This window comes from Poecilia formosa, unplaced genomic scaffold (assembly GCF_000485575.1).
Source record: "Poecilia formosa unplaced genomic scaffold, Poecilia_formosa-5.1.2 Scaffold54, whole genome shotgun sequence".
In the NCBI taxonomy this organism is placed as follows: domain Eukaryota; kingdom Metazoa; phylum Chordata; class Actinopteri; order Cyprinodontiformes; family Poeciliidae; genus Poecilia; species Poecilia formosa.
The window spans coordinates 969,486-990,567 of NW_006799993.1; the positions used below are offsets into that span (position 1 = coordinate 969,486).

The 21,082-nt window shown below is 38.0% G+C and overlaps 1 protein-coding gene across 6 annotated transcripts in view; it reads right to left on the reverse strand.

The window, feature by feature from the left end:
• Positions 1-21,082, reverse strand: part of LOC103138742 (neurexin-3a) — a 123,926-nt gene that overhangs the window by 21,625 nt on the left and 81,219 nt on the right. For all 6 annotated transcript variants that reach the window (XM_016671994.1, XM_016671992.1, XM_016671993.1 and 3 more), the window contains exons 13-18: positions 18,845-18,964; positions 18,500-18,620; positions 17,287-17,547; positions 16,922-17,112; positions 16,324-16,497; positions 13,893-14,012 (exon numbers count right to left, since the gene is read on the reverse strand). In XM_016671994.1, the coding sequence (XP_016527480.1) occupies positions 13,893-14,012; positions 16,324-16,497; positions 16,922-17,112; positions 17,287-17,547; positions 18,500-18,620; positions 18,845-18,964 (987 nt within the window). The remainder of the gene's footprint in view (positions 1-13,892; positions 14,013-16,323; positions 16,498-16,921; positions 17,113-17,286; positions 17,548-18,499; positions 18,621-18,844; positions 18,965-21,082) is intronic.

A 21,082-nucleotide genomic window follows, 5' to 3' on the forward strand; every position in this document is an offset into this window, starting at 1 on the left:
AAAAGGTCTCTGGTTCAAAACCAGACGACAGAAATGGTTTTTGTAGGTTATGCATCTCTTGGGGTGCAGTGAGACAACAAGAGCCTTCCTCTTTTGTGATGGTTCATTTGCCAATCGACTTCAATGTAGGCTTCTTTGAAATCGAAGCTACTTTACTTCAATTACCAATTGGCAGTTCTATGGTGTAATGCACATGTGTCAAACTCAAGGCCCGTGGGCCACATGTGGCCCCCAGCATTTGATAGGCCAATGATTGACTTAAAATAGGTTTTGAGTATGAATTGACTACAAACTACATCTCCCATAATGCATTCCGATTGTTACCAGCCAACATTATGGCTTCTCGCCACTAGAGAGCAGCAGAGTCACCTAAAGCTGCTTATTGATTTTCCCAGCGAATAAAACTGAGACATCGACAAGCTAACATCAAAACGTCCAAGAAAAGAAACATCGATTTACAAGTAAGACTGTGAATGAAGATGTGTGTGAGTTGGTGTCAGGGCGGCAGGTCGCGCTAGACTTTTTTGTTATCCTTATCTTGACCGACAACATTAAAAAAATCGGTCTATTTTTATCCGTGAAATTACAATCATATTAATATCGGCTATTTAGTCTCATTTTATGCAGTTTAGTTAATATTCACCGTGAATCCAAATCCCATCACAGATTAAACAGATAAATGTATCTACATTTTTCTCGTAGTGACAAAAACCACCCCAATAACTTTTATTAAATTAAATTAAGAGACTTCACTTAAATTAGCAGCACTTAACCCGCTGGAGTCTGAACGCACTTCCTCCTGGTTCCCATCTGCAGAAAAATCTGCACTAATTCATCAGTCAGTTGGATCTGTCTGATCCAAACATATCAGCTGAACTCTATAAGTGTTTTACCCTGTGCGGTCCGGTGTGCGCTTTTATCGGGATTTTTATTTATTTATTTATTTATTTATTGACATGGTTTCGCTTCTCCGAAACTGACAGATGTTACGTCTGCAGCTCCTCCAGAGCGCCGCTCTCCTGGGTAACGTGAACCCAGAAGGCTCCATTTGTTAAATCCGCTGCTGGATGAGTTACTTCCAGCGGTTTCTTATTCTTCGCAGCGACGGAGCCTCGTCCGCAGTGGTTGAGCAGCGGACTGCGCATGTTACAGTCTAATTAACTTTTGCATCGTCATTTATTTCCTCCAGATAAACTACAGGCTCCTCAAATGTATTAACACAACGTTGCATTCTCTTTAGTTTTCTCTGGTCCGTAATGGAGACTTGAATTTAACGCGCCATTTTAACCAAAGGTTTGTAATGCGCTTCCTAACCAGACGCTCCAAAGCGTCCGGTCCATAACTCTTCAACACGCCGTCAGCTCCCGGTCAGAAAGACGCATTTAGTTCAGAGTCCATGAGATGATATTCAGAAAGGATTTTTTTAATTAATTGATTTCAGCTGCCTCTGAGACTAAATCTGTTTTTATTATTTGTTTGCTTACCTTTAAACACTGATTTAAATATTGTAATTTTTAAACTGAGCAGTAATTTTACATCCATGGAAACTCAAATGTAATATTTAAAACTTCAATACATAAAATCAGTTATTTAACAATATGAGGTGTTTATTGTATTTTTAACATGGTATTTTCATACATTTATGCTAGGGGTGCCCAAGTCTAGTTTTTCAGAGCTACCATCTGCAACTTTAGATGGATTCCTTCTCTAACACACCTTGACCACTGACTCATTATAAGCCTCTACAGAACTGAATGAGGGAAGTCAACCTTTTGTCTGGGGTGTGTTTTAGCAGGGATGCACTCCTGATTTGTACCGTCAATGTGGCCCGTTGAGGGGGGCCACATTCACAATATGCTGAAGTGGCCCTCGGTGAAATTGAGTTTGACACCCCTGTCCTAGGGCCTAGGGCCTGCAGAAAAAAATGTTATCAGGAAGGAAACGCGTCATAAATTAACTTTGGCACACAGGCCTTGTCTCAAATAAACAGGAGGAGACATTCAAGTCATCTCCCACAGAGAAACACTAAAACCTAATGACAAACACACTAACAACACATAATACCACCAATAATTGCAATTTAATTAGTGGAATACCATTTAGTTAAAATTAACATGACTTGAAGTAGTCTAATTTGTAGTTTTATAGTAACAACTACATGCAGTCCAAAAGGATGCAGAAGTTCTGAACCATTTTGCGTACCAGGCTTCTTGTCAATGTAAAATTACTGCACTGATCTGTATTTGTAGGAATTTGCCCAGGAGGGAATAAAATAGATTTAAGACAGGTTGGGTTTTGGTTGAACTCTGATAAAAGACTAGAGGCTTTGCTCCAACCAGGAATTAGGAGTAACATCACATTTCAAACTGGCATTAGAAGAGCTTGTTTTAATTGACCTTTGGTCTCCCTTGTCTAGATAGAGAAGCACCATAGCCCTGAAATTAAACAGGCCTCAGGAGGTAATAAAATTGCCCAAGCTGTGTAATTTGAAACTAGGTCTATCTGTACAAGGAGAACAACACGCCTTAATCACATAAATGCATAAATTAAAACAAAAGAAAAGCCCTTTGAGTAAAAGTATGGGCCCCAGAGGAACGAATAAGATTGTTTTTGCAAAAACGCATGAGCACTCTCCAAAGACGAGTCTGCCTTTTTTCCTGCCTCTGCATTTTTTCCTTATTTGTCTCAGGTAAATGAAGGTCTGTCTTCATGTGTATGAAGTCTCTGTGTTGTTGATGTGATTTTATACTTTTAAATGTTGGAATAAACTCTGAAAATGCATGATGTGGAGCTCCGATTGTTAACTCTGTGTGGCTTTTGTTCCCACACGTGGGATCATTGAATCCGAGAGCACAAGAGAATATAACGAGCCAGAAATTAAAGATACTGTTCTCTTACACAATCTATTTAATCCTTGAATCATCTATGCCCTTTTGGCCACCTACCTCTTAGTCCTACCTAAACAAAAATGGCTGCCTCATGAGTGAAACTCTAATATGCTTGGGATAAATATCTAGGGCTACATGTCTTCTGCTTTGGCTGGGCCCTTCTTGGAAGAGGATATGCAGTACTGATTGTCTAAAAGTATGACACTGCATTCAGGGCCATTATGTAATTCTGTAATGAGTAAGTGAGTGGCTGGTGCAGAAAAATGAGAAAGAGACTACTCACTTGTATTAGCATTGAATAAGTTCGTGACTAGCATTCTAAGGCTTGTCACCCACTGGATTGCCTATGTCCTCTGCTGTCCATTCGTCTGTATAGACTACCATTAGCAACATCAGATCAAGCATTAACATATCTACACAGTACTATATTTTACAGAGCTGAAGTTGGCTTCGGGAAAACGCTAAAGCTGTTTTTCCACCTAGTTTTTCACTATCCTTGAGCAACTTCAATCTATCCTTGTTCACAAACTTCAATATGTAGACTCTTCAAACCTGGACTAGATTATCCAACACTAACCATTGAATATTTAAAACCCAGTACATGTCTAATAAAGCAAATAACCATCATAGTTATGGTAGCTGTTAGCCTTTCTGTCAGTCTACCTGTGCTAATGGACATCAGAGGAAGTAGTCACAGTTACTGTTTGTCATAAAATTCTGGTGTTTTCAAAAAAAAAATAAAACTAAATATTTGCTTGCACCATAATACAACTATAGCGCTATATGTATTAGTATTGTTAATGTGGTTGTGTGAAGGATGGGTTTAAAAAACACTTTCTAAAGCAGTCAATAGAACCTGTCTCAGTCAGCTTTAACTCTTTCAAAGTTAAAATATTGGAGAACTTCATACATAGATTTATCATAGATGGCTTTGGCTTTTTAGCAAAACAAACTACAAGCTTTACAAAGCTTTAGACAGGCTAGTTTCAAGTGTTTCCTGATGCACACTGCTGTAAGGATGTTCCACAAAGGAAAAAAAACATTATAATTAATCAAGATCTACTTTAATTAAATAAAACAATTGAAAAAAGATAAGACTGAAAGCTCATCAGCTCCCCCTACTGTAAGTCTATAAAACATGAGGAGAGGAATGCAGAATACAAGTCTTAGAGTTATAACCTAAAACATCCTTGAACAACACTTCTTAATTTAGCAAAACCAACACTGACAAAAGTCTGCCTTGCAGCATCCCACCAACTTGCAAGAAACAAGTTAAACAATGCAGCTATTGAGCATCTTTGTTTTTCAAAACCAAGCAATAAATCCCAAACAGACCTACCATTTTTCTACATTATTGGACCCGAGATGGATGAGAAGTTGCAAGAGTAGCATCTTGCAAGCTTTACAGATCTTGAAGTTTTACCACTTACCATGAGCAGCCTTCAGATTTGCTGGAAAGCCGTAAATGGATACAGCCTGAGAGGAGCGATGCCTCCCCACATACAGTTGTTGATCGAATGGGTCTGCTGCCACTCGATGTCTGTGGTTGTGGGATGAGCTCTGCTTTGCAGATGCAGCACTACATCCCAAAATGAGCCACCAAATCCAAGCACTGTGGCAGAGGACAGTCAGTCCAGGAAATTGACATGAACTCCTTTTCTTAAGACCCCGTGGTGGTAGAGCACCAATGGGACACATGATGATGAATATTTAAAAAGTCACACTGTATGCCAGAATACTGCAATAAAATAATCTCATGTTGAAGCAAATAAAGCTGATTAGGAGTCGATGAGCTACAAATAATTCCAACAGTCCTGACTTTTCATGTCAGAGTTAATTAAACTTGGTCAACTAAAAGAACAGAAACATCCACCTGAGAAGAGTATATGCTGCTCTGAAACACACAATGAATGGCCCATAAAAAGTCAGGATGGATCAACACTTCATGCATCCTCCTCTGTTTGAAAGCTGTGGTTTCGCTGGTGCTCCTGACTGGATGCTCCAAAAGTGCTGCACTATTCTCACATCATCTCTCCATTCACTCCTTGAAAAACACCTTGAGGAATCCTTAGAAAGTAGATCACAAAGTGGGCAACCCATTCGTAAACCTGAGTTCTGTAAATCCACTGGACTTTTTACTTTATCATATTCCTCTCGTTTCTTCCTCTTTTTAATTCCAAAGGGGTTCAAATATCTCCTAAAGCACCTTATCTCAGTGACAGTAAAACTCCTTTTCTGTTTGTCGTCCAAATCCATGTAGAGCCTTCATTTGATGTATGCGCTCAGTCTGGACACTCTGGCTGTTTAACGAAGGGAACAGCAATGAACTGGATCCCATAGCTGCCACAGGATGAAAGAGAGGGAGTGTGGAGTGCAGAGGAGAGAAGAGGAGGAGGGGTTGGACGACTGCTGAGGAGGTGCTGAGAGAAATGACAGAGGTAAAAGAAAGGTAAAAGAGCGACTTCAAGGATGAAGGAATGTGGAGACAAATCCAGGATGCAAGGATGAGAACTCGGGACAAAACAACAAAGGCAAAGTTTGTTTACTCAAAGGCAGAATTTGAAAAAAGGACGGATATGATTATCCTCAAAGAGCAAACTAGGAGGTGAAAAGAAAATTATTTTTTTCTTGTCTCTTACGGATGCATTTCAAATAATGGACTCTAAGGAATAAAATCTTTTTTTCTTAGTTGAATGGTTAAAAGAATTTCTTGCTTCTTTTGCAACATTTATAGCAATTTGTCAGGATGAGAATAAAATAAAATCCTGATTTGTTATTACCCAAAATTGCCCATCTGCAGTTGGACTTTTGAAAGCCTGGGGCAGCATTACATAAAGAGACACAAAGGACAACCAACCATGTCTGTACACACACTCGCTTAGTAATCTAAGCAGGGCAGGTTTTGAGTGACCAATCAACCTAAAAGTCATTAATTTGGACTGTGGAAGGACACATTCACAAGAAGAACATGGAAACTCCACGCAAAAACACTTTACACCAGGATCTGAACGCATTAAGTCAACAGTGCTAACAACTGTGCCAATGTGCCACCCAAACTCTATACCAGTAACGTCAGAAATACAGCCCACGTTTAATCAATTAGATACCAAGACAAACTGCTTTACTGCTGCTGTAAAGCATTTTAACATGTCTTCACATAATGATGCTATCTTACCAGAAGTTTTACACACAATGAAGCCTACAGCAAAACTCCTAGGAATAAACGTTAAGTACACAAAACATAAAACGTAGTTATTTGTAAAATTTTGCTTTGACAGACTGCTCAATACAAACTAAGAATATATCGAAAAAATAACATTTTTAATTGAAAAACCCTTTTTGCTGCGAAATTATTAAATGAATAGACATGTGCTAAACAATAAATGTATTTATTGGTTTTAATACTGCACTGTACACAAAACACAGATAAAGTAGTTATATGGAAGAACAGACCACTCAATGCAAATTAAGCTGTCATAGACATTTTTTATTCCCTGCAGAAAAACGAAATGAATGCAGATAGTATAAATTAATTTGTGTAGTCTCGTTGTTTACTACTGTCTTTAAGATATACCTCGATTACAATTTCTGTTTCAGCCTTAATTTTAAGACAGAAACAACAAACTTCTTCATAAGTGCATTTCTGTTTTAAATAAAGGAATATTCCCAAATCTAACATGTTTTTCCAGCTCGCAATAGTAGGAAAGCAATGAGATACAGATACAGTAAGATTATGCAGGTGCTGTTCTAACTCGCCGTCATGAATTATTTAATTTGTGGACTTCTGAAATGACCTTCATCTAGAGGTATGTTTGTATGATGTCTTCATCCTTGTGACACACCTCAAATTCGAATTTTGAAAGTCACCTTTGATGGCTGCAGCCAGGAAAGGCCTTTCACTGCTTTTCTGCCTGAGGGGATAAACTGGGGAAGCTGAATATCATTTTGGAAACATGAAAGGACCTATCAACCTGCTCTCCCCTCTGCATAACATTGCAGACCACATACCTCCATTTGATAACACACTCACTTTAAAGCTTGCTTGTTTTTCTGCATCTGCTGCAGCAATCAAAAAAAAAAATGTTTGTTATGCTGTTGGAAATTGGAAATGTAAGAAAATAATAATAATAAAAATAAAAAATAAAAAACTGGTTCAAGGCCATTGCAGGATATTGCATCACTCCATTTTGCCAAAGTCAGAGTCGTTGATGCCATTTTAACTGAAGTAACTTTAATCTTGGTTTAGTTGCACAGTTTTGTGTATATGGATGTCCTAAGACTGTCTAAAAAAAAAAAAAAGACACGTGTGTGAAGCCTGGAATCTATTTTTTGTTAAATAAGACATGTTTGAACATTTACTCACTTAATGTCTGGCTTTAGCTCTCAGTGTGTCCTCAGCTGTGCAAAGACATCACTTCCACATTTCTGAAGTCATATGCATTGGACTTTATCTTTAAAATTTTATGACCTGCGGAGACAGATTGGTTGGAGCTGTTTTCACTTTGTGTGCCTATCTTTGTGCGTCGACTCTCTGGGTTTATGTGCCTATTTCAGAGTCAACATGATAAAATGTGGCTGCAAGACGCAAGTAAAAAAGGTTTTCTTTAGAGTTTGTCAGTCTATCAATTAAAATTATTAATCTAGTTAATCGTAAGGTTTGTTAATCGTAAGGTTTGTTAATCACATTTTAATTTTCAATTGAAAAAAAAACTTTTGCTGCTAAATTATTCAATAAATAGACATGGGCTCAACAATAAATATATTTAATGTTTTTAATATAAATAAAACTTTATTTAGGTTACTCAACCATCAGATTAATGTAAGCAACATGAGACCCATTAAGTTTTGAAGTGTTGGAGGAACCCCTGATCAATCATGTAGCTTCTACTTCTTTAGGAATGTGAATGCTTACATGTCTAAGTTTAACAATGTGAGGAAATTACATTTTTTTATCTATTCAGTCCATATTTTGTTGTATTCAACAAAAACACCCTACAATATGTTAATATTTTCCTTTTTGAAATTCAGCACATGAAAAATTTTACACTTCATGTTATGGAAAGAGGGTCGACCTTCTTGATACCAGAGAAAACTATCAACTGATCATTTGTCCATCGATAAGATGGATAAATGACAAATGATTGACACACAGTCCAAGCAATTGTTTCCCAACAACCAAGGGTCCAGACCCTGTGTGCAAAGCAAAGCGCAGAACAACTGGCTGGTTTTTGCCAGGCAGCCCATGTTTCCTATGCCACTGAAACACAAGGTAGATGAGCAACAGCGTAAAAGGGTTATGAACATAATATTTGTTAAAATAATTCACCTTTCACCAACTAGTGTGTTTAAGTTTTTTTTTATTTGCAAGATAAATTCTAAAATTATAGGACTTTTTATCACAGCTGTACTTACCTTTTCTGAGGGAATGTTTCAGTTAATTAAACCAGCAAACAAAAGCTCTTTAATTAAATAAAACTTCTTTTATTAAAAGGGTTTTATCTGCGTTTCAGAGGAAATCATCAGTCATGCGAGCCTTATCAGTGCAGAGGTTTCCTACTCATTAATCATAATGTTTCAAACTAATCATAACTGTGTGCAATGTGTTTTGTTTTTTTTTGTGGGGAGGGGGGAAATTGCCGTTAGGATTATCTATGCTCCTGTCTTTTGCTGTTGAGAAATGCAAAAAACGGATTGTAAAACTGTGAAACTGTGACACTGGGTCCAAATCTGCTAATCCTGTCCACAGTTTCTGCTAAACTTTGTGTGCCAGCGGCATCCTTCCTTTTATCTGGGGGAAATAATTAGAGGACGACCTCTGTTTCAGAAAGCAAGGTAATTCCAAAGCCGGTAAAATCTGTGAGCTGGCTGTTGAAACAAACACAAAAGTTCCATTAAAGGAAAATTAAGAGCAACAAAGACGACGCCTCAGCAGAAATATACAGCAAAGCCTGTCACATTAACATAAAGCATGGCCCTCAGAAATTATTAGCCTCTCTAATCTCCTAAACCCTTAGACGCAGCATTGCACTGTTCAAATGACCTGTCCGCTGTGATGCATGGCCGTCCCCCCCCCACCCCCCATCAGCTGAAGAACACCAGCTCCACCTCCTCACACAACCACACATTCTTTATTTCCTGCTCTCCTGCTTTTTATTTTACCTCCTGCTCCAGATTTATGTGGGTTGGAACAGCGAAAGGGCAAAGATTAAACAAACAACGGCTGAGGAAGACCACCAAGGTGAAGGACAACATACACATTATCCTCCGCTTATCAGCAGCACATTAACACAGCTCATTTGGTACCTGCTTCACCCGGAGATAAACCAGGACGAATCAACTTCTCCTTCATCAACCTCACATATCTGTAAAAACAAGTTAATGACATTAGGCCATATCAGCCCAACAACCAGGGGAGGAGGAGCAGCTCTGCAGCTTCATGGATGCACTTGGTGCTGATGATTAGTCTTGAGGTTGGTAGATCAATGAAGGATCCAGCACACAGCAGAACACATATAAAGGTCAGTGAAGAGGAAAATAGACTCTCTGTCACCCTGCCAATGGCTCTGATTGCCTGCCAGTCTGCTCACTTGTGACCAGTTACCCCACCTCATCCCATTCTAACGATTTCCTGCTGCAGTTGAAAATTTGTTCACAGCCTGTAAGAAATTAGCGTTTTACTGCTCAGGGTCATAAGAATAAAAAAAATAACACCCATTTTTGATTGAGAAGGTTTATGCATCAAGGCACTAAGAAAGGTCTGTTTCTCTAAGTGGGAAAAAAAATCACTTTTAGTAGCAATAACTGTCTTTAGGTATTTTCTGTATGAATATATCAGTCTCTCATCTTTGGAGTCATTTTGATCCATTCTTCTTTCCAACATTGCTTCAGTTCATTGAGGTGTTCAGACAATTGTTTATGCACAGTTCACTTCAGGTCCCATTGCACAGTTTTGATATGACTGTGCTCTGGACTTGACAGAAACTTCATTTTTCTTTTTCACACATTCTGTTGCAGGCTTCCTGCCATGTTTCTGATTATTGTCTTAACGATTAAGCTCCTCGCTTAATCTCCGGACATGGAGATGAGGTGAGGTGGAGTCCGACCACGCTGTAGAATATAGAAAAAACCTACAAAATGAAGTGGCTGAAGGCAATTCAGCCACTTCATCCAGGATCATTTTTGCCTCTGCATATAAACATAGATAACACTGAATGGTAAACCGAGTGCATTTCTTGTTGAGGTAAACTTTTTTTCTTTACCACAACAGACCAGATCAATGTTTACATTATGGCATATAAGGATCATCACACTATCCATCTCTGAGGTTGTGCTTTAGGATTTTTTTTTTGCAATCCCTGTTAGCACAGGGTGGTCTGCCCTTGAGGTAAATATCTGGGATGTTCACAACTTGAACATTGGCTGCTACCATCATAATATTCAGCATCCGTTAAGAATTGAAAGTAGTACATTTGAATGTACATGGAAAGTTCCTGATAAACTTTAGAAACACTAAGCAGTAATGCATTGGAAAGGAAAGCTTGTTTGATTTTGAGGTAAGTGAGCCACTTCAATTCAGTTTAATCAAGCCACAACAAATCCCGTCCCAAGGAACTGTACAAGACAAACGGGTTCAATTCATATTCATAAAAATGCTCCATCCCTCCAGCCCTTCGACTCTGCTAATACACACAGCCTCCTTTCACTTTCAAAAGACCCACACAAAGACATAAATTATCTCAGTCCAATTCCACAGTCCCTTTATTTTCCCAGCATGTTATTCATCCCCATTTTTTAAGTTTATTGCCTCACTTCACAAGTTCATCTTCTAGCGGTCTCCTCACAGTTATGTGAAAGCTTTGTGATGGATATGCACTCCATCTCCAACAGCTATCGACACCTTCAGGTCCTTACGATGGAAGGAGTAAAATTCTACCATCAGAGCTCAGAATCATTCCAGTGGATATCAAAGCTTTACTATTAACTAAGGAAGTTATATTTGTGTTGTTCTGCCTTTTTTCCATTACTCCACTGCTGGTCACCTATTTCAAGTGGGTGTTATAGTAAAAAAAAAAAATAAAGCAGAGTTTTGTGAACTATTACATTTACAGTACTGCAATACCATCAAACTGGAAAGTGGTATTTAGCTTATTAATTTTCAGTGTATTTTAATGTCTCTGGGAAAATATGGTGTATGAAAGATTTGTTTGCCTATCCTGGGAAATGGTTCCATCACCGCCTAAATAAGCAAAACACAATAGTTCATAATCAAATAATATTTTAAATAACTACATCTATTTACACAAGTTTAAGTAAAAGACATAAAAACAAATAGGAAACTAAAGCGTTTTACAACACTTTTACAGGTAGATAAGAAAAAGTTACCTAACTTAAACTTTTAACGTATTTTTTTTTTTATCAAAAAGCTTTCTTCTTACTAGGTCTCTCTCTATAGTTTAAAGAAAGGGTGCCACAATCTAATTGGGAATTGTAATACCTGATGGTAATTTTGCAGAAAGAAAATCTGAAAAGAATACAAATAAGGACAGGAATTAAAAGAACAAACAGTCTTTGGTTCCATCACCTTCTCACACCAGAACCACCTTGATGAAACATGGAGGGGTTGTTGTTCTATTGAACTAAAAAAAACAGGTTTCTTTATACACTGCAAATATTTAATTTCATTCTGTTGCTTAGGTGCATGTACTGTCAGGGGATGCAACATCAACAGTGACTGTGACCGTTCACTGAAACGAAAAGAAGGCAAACAAGAAAATTGGAAACACATGAAACAGTAAAGTCAATTTCCAATACTGAGGCTAAGACGATGACAGGCAATGATGCAACCTCATGTCAATGTAGAGTCAGCTGCCTGTTTCGAAGGAATATTGTAGAGGGCCTAAGTGCATTCATGTTTCAGCCTGTGAAGAAAAACAGGTCCCATAAATTGTCTCTGAACACTTAAATGCTGTGTTGGTCCATCTTATAAACTCATTAAGCAAATATTTTCCCAGACACCCAAAGTTCTTGCATTTTTCTATATTTTAAACTCATAGGAACTCCCCAAAACCATGAGAGGTATCTAAATGCATGACAGTGGATCTTTTTTAGGGATGTCAATCTTTGACAGAATGAGTTCTGGTAGGAAACACGACTGTCAGGTCTCTGAGTCAGCCTCTCCTCATAGTTTCTCTGACAGAAAACACATTGCAAAAATCACCAAAGGACGGATAAAAGAGCAGCGAGACTCAATCGAAATAACATAAGTTGCGCGAACATCCAAGAGCTGAAACTCAGACTCAAGTGGAAATTGATGAAAAAAAGAGCTTCAAAAAGTGTTTTGTACTATTTTGATTAGAGGAGTCCAGGCGTAGCATACGCACCCTGTATGTTCATTCTGGGTTTATTCTCTACATCACTTCAAAGACAAATCATGGATGAAAAACAACCCTGACTTTTTTAATTTTTAGTGATTTTTGTTTAAAAATAAATTGGATATTGTATAAAATGGAATTGGAAGTCACTTTTAAAAATAATTTAAGCAGAACATTGAAAACTGCTAGGAAAAAAATAAGGTATTTGTGTCAATTCTAAAAAAAAGAAACGGTTAGCATGCTAAACGATAACATTGTCATATGGATATTTAGCTAGCTATGTAGTTTGTTAAAAGCATCCACTAACTTGACCATTTTTTTAAATACGAAGGTTTCTAGCAATTGTCTTACATTATCTTTAGAAGGAGAAGATTCCCTTAAAGACCCGATGTAAAGACATTCAACGTTTTTACCACACAGAAAGAGGACTTTTATCAGAGTTAAGAGGGTCTAAGTTGTTTAGCAGGTGAGACAACAAAATTAAATGTTCTGTCCTAACTAATCCCATAACTCAAAACAAGAAAAGCAGAAACAGTTCTGGGGAACTGTGAGCAAAAAACATCTGCAAAACTCTTTGTTTCCAAAATGAGTTGGAAAATTGTGGGTATTACTTTGGCATAAGAAGACCAAGGAGAGGAAAGAGAAATATGCAATGAAAACATCTACAAAAGCAAATTCAAATGCTGTGCTGAAACACATAGACCAATTCGACCAGCAGAACAAAACACTCAACAAACAACAAGACACAAAAGAGCTAAGACTGAAGACAGCTTAATCGAGACAGCATCATCTATGATCTGCCGAGACAAATGGAAGCCAAGGACTAAATGTATACTACATGATATTCAAACAAGTTGGATTATTGTTATCACAATAAAAATGGCACATGCAGCTTTTCCTTCTTTGAACAGATGTTGAGTGGTGTCACAGTCTCTCAGCCTGGTGTTCACCAAGACTCTGAACACTGCTATAAGATTACAACCTCTGATGAAACTCTCATTGAGGCATGTGCAACAGCCCACACCTTGCATGGTCCTCTTTAGACATGTTTTGCTGCTGCAAGAAGTTTACGATTATGCAGATTACTGTAAACGATTAATTTAAAATGGTGTTTTAAATTAGAAAGCCAAACACGGAAAACTAAGTTCTATACTACTGCACTTATTACATATTTACGACCAAAACGTCCTTTATTCCATCTTTGGCATTCCAAACAAACCTTCAGCACTTTCCAGCTTAATTCTTGGCTGCACTTTGTTTTCCATTTTGCTTTTGAGCTTTTATTTACATATTTTTTCAATTTCAGACATGAACAACCAGCATGCATAACAGGCTTGAAGGCAGGTGAATAAATTTATTTAAATACTGTATATCCACTGATATAATAAAACCCATTTGAGGAGTTTGAAAATTATCTGGTGAGGACAACCTTGAGAGCTGGAGCTGTCGTCTGTAGTTTTGCTAAACGATGTCTTTGAGAAGAAGCTCAATAGGATGAAACTAAATTAATAGATTGTGTAACAAGCAATACTTCATATGTTGTCCAGTAAAATACTTATTGCATCACCAATGTGTTAATACAGGGAGTCGTGTGGTGCAATGCTAGACATGAGAGCACGACAAATGAACTTACGGTCACTGCACTGCGTCCCAGTGTAGGAGGTCATGGAGCAGTCGCAGGTGTAGTTCTCCCACTGTTGGATGCAGATCCCCATGTTGGCACAGGAGTCCTCCTGACAAGTCGTGCTTGGACCTGTGGGAGTCCAACAATAGCCACCAAACACACAGACAGGCCCTGCATTTAACAAGAACCATCAAATAACTAGAAATATCACATATTGAGATATTCTCCTTTGGAAAAGGATATGTTGTTTCTGTCAAACATGAATGGGCCAAGCAATGAAGCCAAAGGAATCATTTTCTTTGATATGACTATCTGGTCTCTTGCAAACAAAACTGCTTTCATAGTTCATCACGTGCTGTTACTGCTGTGTAATGTGCATATTCAAAATGTTAAATTCATCATTCACTTTTATATTAACCTATGATGAATAAAAAAATAAATAAAAAAAAAAAGATGAAGACCTTCAAGATAAAGATCAATCAAAATCTTCTCCACTTCTTCCTGGTCACAACATAATTGCTCTGTAGGCGACACTCCTTTTAGATTAAACTGAATTAAACTGACAAAAAAAAAGAAAAATACAAAGCGTCTATGTTGTCTGTTTAATAATTTAAGAATACAGTTTAATTTTTTTCCCCCAACTTTCAAGACGTTTGGTTTTCAGAAAATGTCCAAAAACCTTTCTAGATGTTTGTCCAAAATTATTTCCAGAAGGATCAGCCAGTTTGAGAAAATGTGTGACGGCTTGATTTCTGTCTGTTAAAGAAGGATTTCTGACCAGACCTTTAAATCTAAGACTGAAAGAAAGAATGATATCTAAAATAAAGGGAATTTGTTGTTTACATTCCCTTTATTTTTGGTGGCTGATGTGAATCAGGGATTCATGTAAGATGTTCAATGGTTACCAGAGGCGCAGCAGCACCATCTAGTGACGGTAATAGAGTAGTGCCGTGGCCTCGAACTATCACTTTCAATCGGGGCTTTGAGAGATGCGAAAGAACATCAAATGAGCTTCATGTGATGGAAGCTTGAAATAATAAATAAATAAATAAATAAATAAATAAATAAATAAATAAATAAATAAATAAATAAAACAAAGTTAAACGGTTAGAATGACAGTGCCGACATAAAGAAAACCAAAGCACACATAAAATGATTTATTAAAATGAGATGGACACCCAGCTGTGATCGATGAGATTTTATTTGGAAAAATAAACCAATCAACAATCACTTCCCACAGTTAATACAATACAGTGCATAACATCACACAGATTGATCTTTTACAGCAACAAACACATTCATTGAGCTCTGCGTTTATGCTAAAAAATGTACCTTCGGAGTACATTATGTACAACTGATGGCAGGTGTAAGAAAAAACACAGACTTCCATGCAAACAAGAAGAGATTGGGGAGGATGGCCCAGGACCCTCAGAGGATGACAAAAACAATGAAGCAACAAAGAAAAGCACCGAAGAATGGAAACATTTTCATCCACAGTGACCTTTGTTAGCCAGTGCAAAATGTTTCCATGTGGAGCGGTATTACACTGAAGGCATGGATAAGGCAGGAAGCGGCACAAAACATTCAAACCTTTGGCAAGTCCTGCTTTTAAAACAACAGCCATAGACTACACTCCTGACACATGTTTCATGGCCCAACCGAAACCTGCACAGCTGAATTAAGAAATTCAGGATTGAAGTATTTCATATTAAGCCTCTAAAGCTGCCCCTTTACTTAATTCACGGTAGAATTTCTCAAAAAAAAAAAAACATTTAGGTGCTATTTAGAGACCAAGAGGTCAGGCATATCTGATGTCATCTGCACATTGGAAAGACATTCTATAATAGGCAGCATATTACAGTCAAATTTACTTTTTCATCAAATGAAAACAATTAACCTGGTTTATAATAGGAGAAAAAAAAAACGTGTTCTAAAAATGGGATTAAAATTTGAACTGTGGGTTGATGATCATTTAACATAGCCATAAATCTAATTGACTGTGCAGGATATACATCTACATGTTTGTTTCATATATTATGATTTAACATTTACATCAATGTAGAGAAAACAAATCTTACAAAAGAATGTTGGATAAAAAAAAAAAAAAACAAACAAAAAAAAACAGCACCAGTAAGTAGTTTACGTTTCTTAACTGGCAAAACTGCTCTGATGGTGGCTGACGGTTCAGTAGATAAACAGCCAATGTGGCCGATAATGTGGTGGTGCACATGAGGAAGTACTGCATGTCTGGTATGAAGCTAGCAATGGGTAAATGAGGCAACAAACACAGTTAGTAGGATGGAGTTGGTCCCGTATGGATGGAGCGCTGAGGAGCTACTGTTTGCATTGAGTAGGAAGAAAGGGCTGCTGGAGCTGAAGTTGGAGTTGGACTTTGTGTTGTAGGAGTCTAAATCAGGCAGAGACCTTAGCGACGGTGTACCTTCACATCCGCGCTCGATCTGGCCGCTGCGGAACAAGGCATCGTTCAGGAGGTCTGGCAGGCGACCGTTGAGGTCCATGGAAGCCAAGCAGCCCTGAAAGCCTTCTCTGGAAGCCACCAGTTTGGGGAGGTTTCCATACATGCCTGGACCCAGGCCTGCGATGAACAGATCACCTGAAGAAGAAACCGTGGAGAAGAAATATTTTTATGTGGCTTTATGTGGCTTGGATTGCAGAAAAAAAATGTTCAATGCCCAAATTATTGCAGTGCAACAGTTTGCATTACAATTTAAATTCAGTGCAAAGATGCCATTACAAATAAGGCAAAGAATGCATGAATGAACCAGAACAGTTGTCAACATCCAATTAATTAATTTAGATCAAATAAAAAAGTATCTGAACATTGTCAATAGACTGATTTCAGACATTATAATTTTAACAAAATGAAAAGAAAAAGGGGGGTTTAGCTTAATGCCTCTACATCCTGTTAATCCTTTTGAGCAAGTTGTTCATATTGGTGATAGTAAAATATAAAACGGTTTTCTAAAAGGTAATTTAAATGAACAATGGACCAAAAATTAGTCACATTCTCAGCTTACCTTTCAGGTCAAGGTTTTTTGCTCCATTGATAGTCTGACTTGTGGCTGTAGCATCTACTTTCAGTGTGTGGGTATTGCTATTGTCTCGGGTGATAGCGACATTGTGCCACTGATTGTCATTTAGCGACCTTTCACTTTTGCCTTTGATGAGGTTGGGCCCATTTCCAAGATCAAAAACATAGTGGATGTATCTGCAATGAGAAATGTCTTTAGTTTCAGAGATCTGGTCAAATTCTTGTAACTTTGCACTTAAAGTTATATTTTTTTGGCTCCAACAAATGAAACAAGACACACACATTTGTTTTAAAGCTCTTCCAGAAAATCTTTGCCACAAACAAAAATAATAGACTATCCTGACTACCTACCCTTTGACCAATTCTACAGCAATAAAATCATTTCCATCCCCAGAGTTGAAGAGGATGAAGCCATCAGGGGAAGTGGTCTTGAACTGGAAGAAGAGGTGCATGGACGTGTAGGCCTGCAGAGTAGCCAGACTCAGGTAGCTGCTTTTTGTCTTGAAGGTAACCGGGTCAGCAATAATGGAGCGAACCCCGAAGCGAGCATTGAGCTCACAGTAATCAATGTCGCCGTTCTTGCACAAGTCAATGTACAGCATGCCGTTAAACCTGTGGAAAGGAAGAGAACATGCAGCTAATATTTCTACATTAAGTATACAGGTTAAAATGTCCTTCAGAATATGAAAAGCTGTGTTCTATTTTTGGCAAGCAACAATAGAACAATGAGGATTATTTTCCCCCAAAGAACCACACTGTCAGACAACAGCACTTTGAAAAGGTGGTAAACATCTCCTAAGGAGTAGATCTAAACATTTCTTGATCAAGAGTTCCCCAGAAAACTTCCCCTGAAGGTTTCTCGTCATGTACTCTTCTTCAGTCTATTACTTGAAAAGGTATTTCATTAGGCTCACATTTGTGTATTAAAGTATTTCTTATTGTTCTTATGGAATATTCCAATCTTAAATGTCATGTTTTATTTGCTAACTCTTTCATTATTTTTGTCATGAGTACGTATACTGTTCAGAAATCATCAATAACCTACTTACTCTGGTCAGGCAGTGCCAGTGGCTTGGTCAACATCAGATTAACATTACTGGATTCAAAATGTTTATAGATTTAGTCAACTGAGGAAGTAGCTCTTTCCACTACCACCGGTGTGATGGGCTACAAGTTTTTGTCTCCCTGTCTCCGTGATGAGACCAACTGACAGGATGTGGAAGTTGGCATCCTATTTGTAGCTTTAGTGAGGAGCTAATTCACTGCCTTTCAGTCTCTAAATTAGAAAAAAAAAATGAATTGCTATTAGGTATTGTTTTAATTTTTTAGAGGACATGAAAAAAGGTTTCTTCAAATGTGTCACCCTTTCATTCTGGGGCCCAGCTCCAGAGAGCCCCAGCCCAATTTAAACCTTGGCTGGCAGCTATCCTAAGTGAGACGTCATTACAAGGTCCATGTCCATGTACTGACTTCTGAAGTAGGTAGAATGCAGGATTTAGTCTGAAATGTATTTTTATATTGCCTTCCTCTGCCCATTTAAAGCAGAAATGACTGCAAAATGTACCTCAGGCTCTGGAGGTGACCGATGAAGCTGGATGGGATGGTGGAAACGAACCGGCGTTCTGTCATGATTCCCGTTTCGATGTTGTGGAACTCCAGCCGAGTGTGATCGCCCACCATTTGTCCTGCAGACGGGGAGGGTGCAGGGGATGGGTTGAAAAGAAAGACAAACAAAACGAAAAGAAAAGAGAACTCTGTCTGACACTAACACAAAAGGGCTGATTTAAGGAAAAAAATTACATTAACAGTATTAGAGGAATGCTCCATAGCTAACACACCCCAGCATGGTGATAATACACTGAAAAAAAGCAACACTGAGAACATTTCCAGTTGAAGCAGGATTAAGTACCTTCTGCTACATCATCGTCAACCGTTAGCTTGTAGGTTTTGCCCCGACGCACCACGCGCACTGTATGCCATTCATTATCATTGAGCTTTTGCCCGGCATACAGGGTCTCCGGTCCCTTGCCTGAGAACAATGGTCAGTCACAAAGTTAAGGACAAAGTGAGCCTCAAACCAAACCTTTGTCTTCCCACCAGTCAGTCTGGGCACAAACTTGTCAGGCTATGAAGAGACTTGGAAATGTATCCAAGAATGGATGTAATTTATTTGGGAAACAAAGGTTTGGTTCAATCAGTGAATTACACAATGAAAAAAAAAAGACAAAATAGTTGACAATGCGTTCATATTATATATTAGATTTATGAAGCAGAGAGGGAAAATGCTTCTACTCATTACAGGCCCACAGAAATCTTCTTCCAACTGCATTTTGAAACTAACTGAAACACTGCTTACAAAATGTAACTTTTGGATAAATGCTTAAAGAGTTTGATATGATATCATAAAAAATGCTTAAAGAATATCCACACAATTATCCGACCTTCAATTGTATTAAAGATCAGATGAAGAAGCAGTTATTTTAACTAAATGATTGTGCTGTATATATCTTGGCAGGTTCAACGTAATCTTTTACCACCGATTCTTTAAGCTTACCTCTAACTCACAGTACAAATCAAAGTGAAAATCATACTGGTATGATCAAAATTGGAAATATAGCTCAGTTTAACTCTAGAGCTTCCGTAAAGCCTCTAAAGGCTCTTAATGCTGCTGGGGTGACTCTTTTAAAAAGCCGATATAACTCCTATATTTCAGGATTAGTGGCTTTAGATTGGTAGACTGGGGTATTGGTCCCTTTTTAAAGGGGACAAAAGGGTGTACTTTGGATAAAAAATCCAATATTTCAGCCTACACCTGTACACACTACAGGAGAGTTCGAATGACGGTCGAACTTTGGACTCAGACGAAGTAGCCAGGTGTTTGGAGTTTTGTGGAAAGAACTTTGGAAGTATAACATTTCAAATCATTTTCCAGGTTCCATTCAGCCTCTGTACGATCAATGCAAGAGATGTTTTGTCTTTGCTGGTAATATCCCTGACTCACCATCATGTGTTAGACTCTGCTGGTGTTACCCTCTATCAACAATTGCTGCTCCTTGTCTTTCCCGAGGGGGTCTTTGACATTATAGGGTGTCTGACCTCTTTCTAAGGCCCATTAAATGCCTGTACAACTCAAGATTAGCCCTTTGTTATCAGTTCTGTTCATTACTTCAATGGACAGAATTTTTTCTGATGTATCCAGGGGGCAGAAGGTGTGCAGCTTGTGAAGAGTCTTTAGATGGTATTACATCTAATAATAGCAGTGATTTGAAACTGATTTGAGTCACAGAGCAGAAACATCTGTGATGCTGTTGACATGAATGACTGTCAACACCCTCAAGATTGAAGCCATGGTCAATAGCTCCATGCCTGGCTTTGGAAAGCACTGTCAGTCATAGAGGAAGTGGAGAAAGGAAAGGTGCTTTGGGAATCTTTGATGTCCCTGCAGTTAGTCAAAAAAGCTAAAGCGGGAAACCCAAAAGGGCTATGCTAACCAAACCCATACCATGTTCTGCTAACAGAAATTCATCCTTCTTGTGCGTGAAATGCATACACAATCAGGTCAAAGGGTCTAATGGGTTGACACCAAAGATTACAATGTGAAATATTATCCCTCTGGTACTACATTTGCATAGAATAAACATTTCTTTTGCATTGGTAAGTTTAGACTGCGGCCAACTTCCTGGATTGTTTATCGATGGTTTTGTTTAAATCGGCAGAGTTTATGAACAGTGGTCTTTGCAGATCCCCAATTTAAAATACAATTGACTCTTTACTTTAACAGCTTATTGTTGTTCTAGTATATTTGTATTGTAATTGTTTTGATGTGACCATCAAATCATCTCTAAGAACCCATGATAGTGGAGACACAAAAGGCTCCCTGGTTCTCCAAAATACTTAAAAATGTATAAAATTAAAATATATAACCCCTTAAACATTCACCTTAAAAGCAGTCTTATTTATTGGTGTCAAATTATTTTCAGAAAACTTGTGGATATCTTAACAATATAAACTTTTTTTTAGCTGCGTTTAATGCTCAACCCATCAAGAATTAACAATTTATTTACTTTTTAAAGACATGTCATATTCAACACGCAATCGGAATTAGGAAAGGTTGGTACAGTTTGTATAGTAACAATGATCGATATTT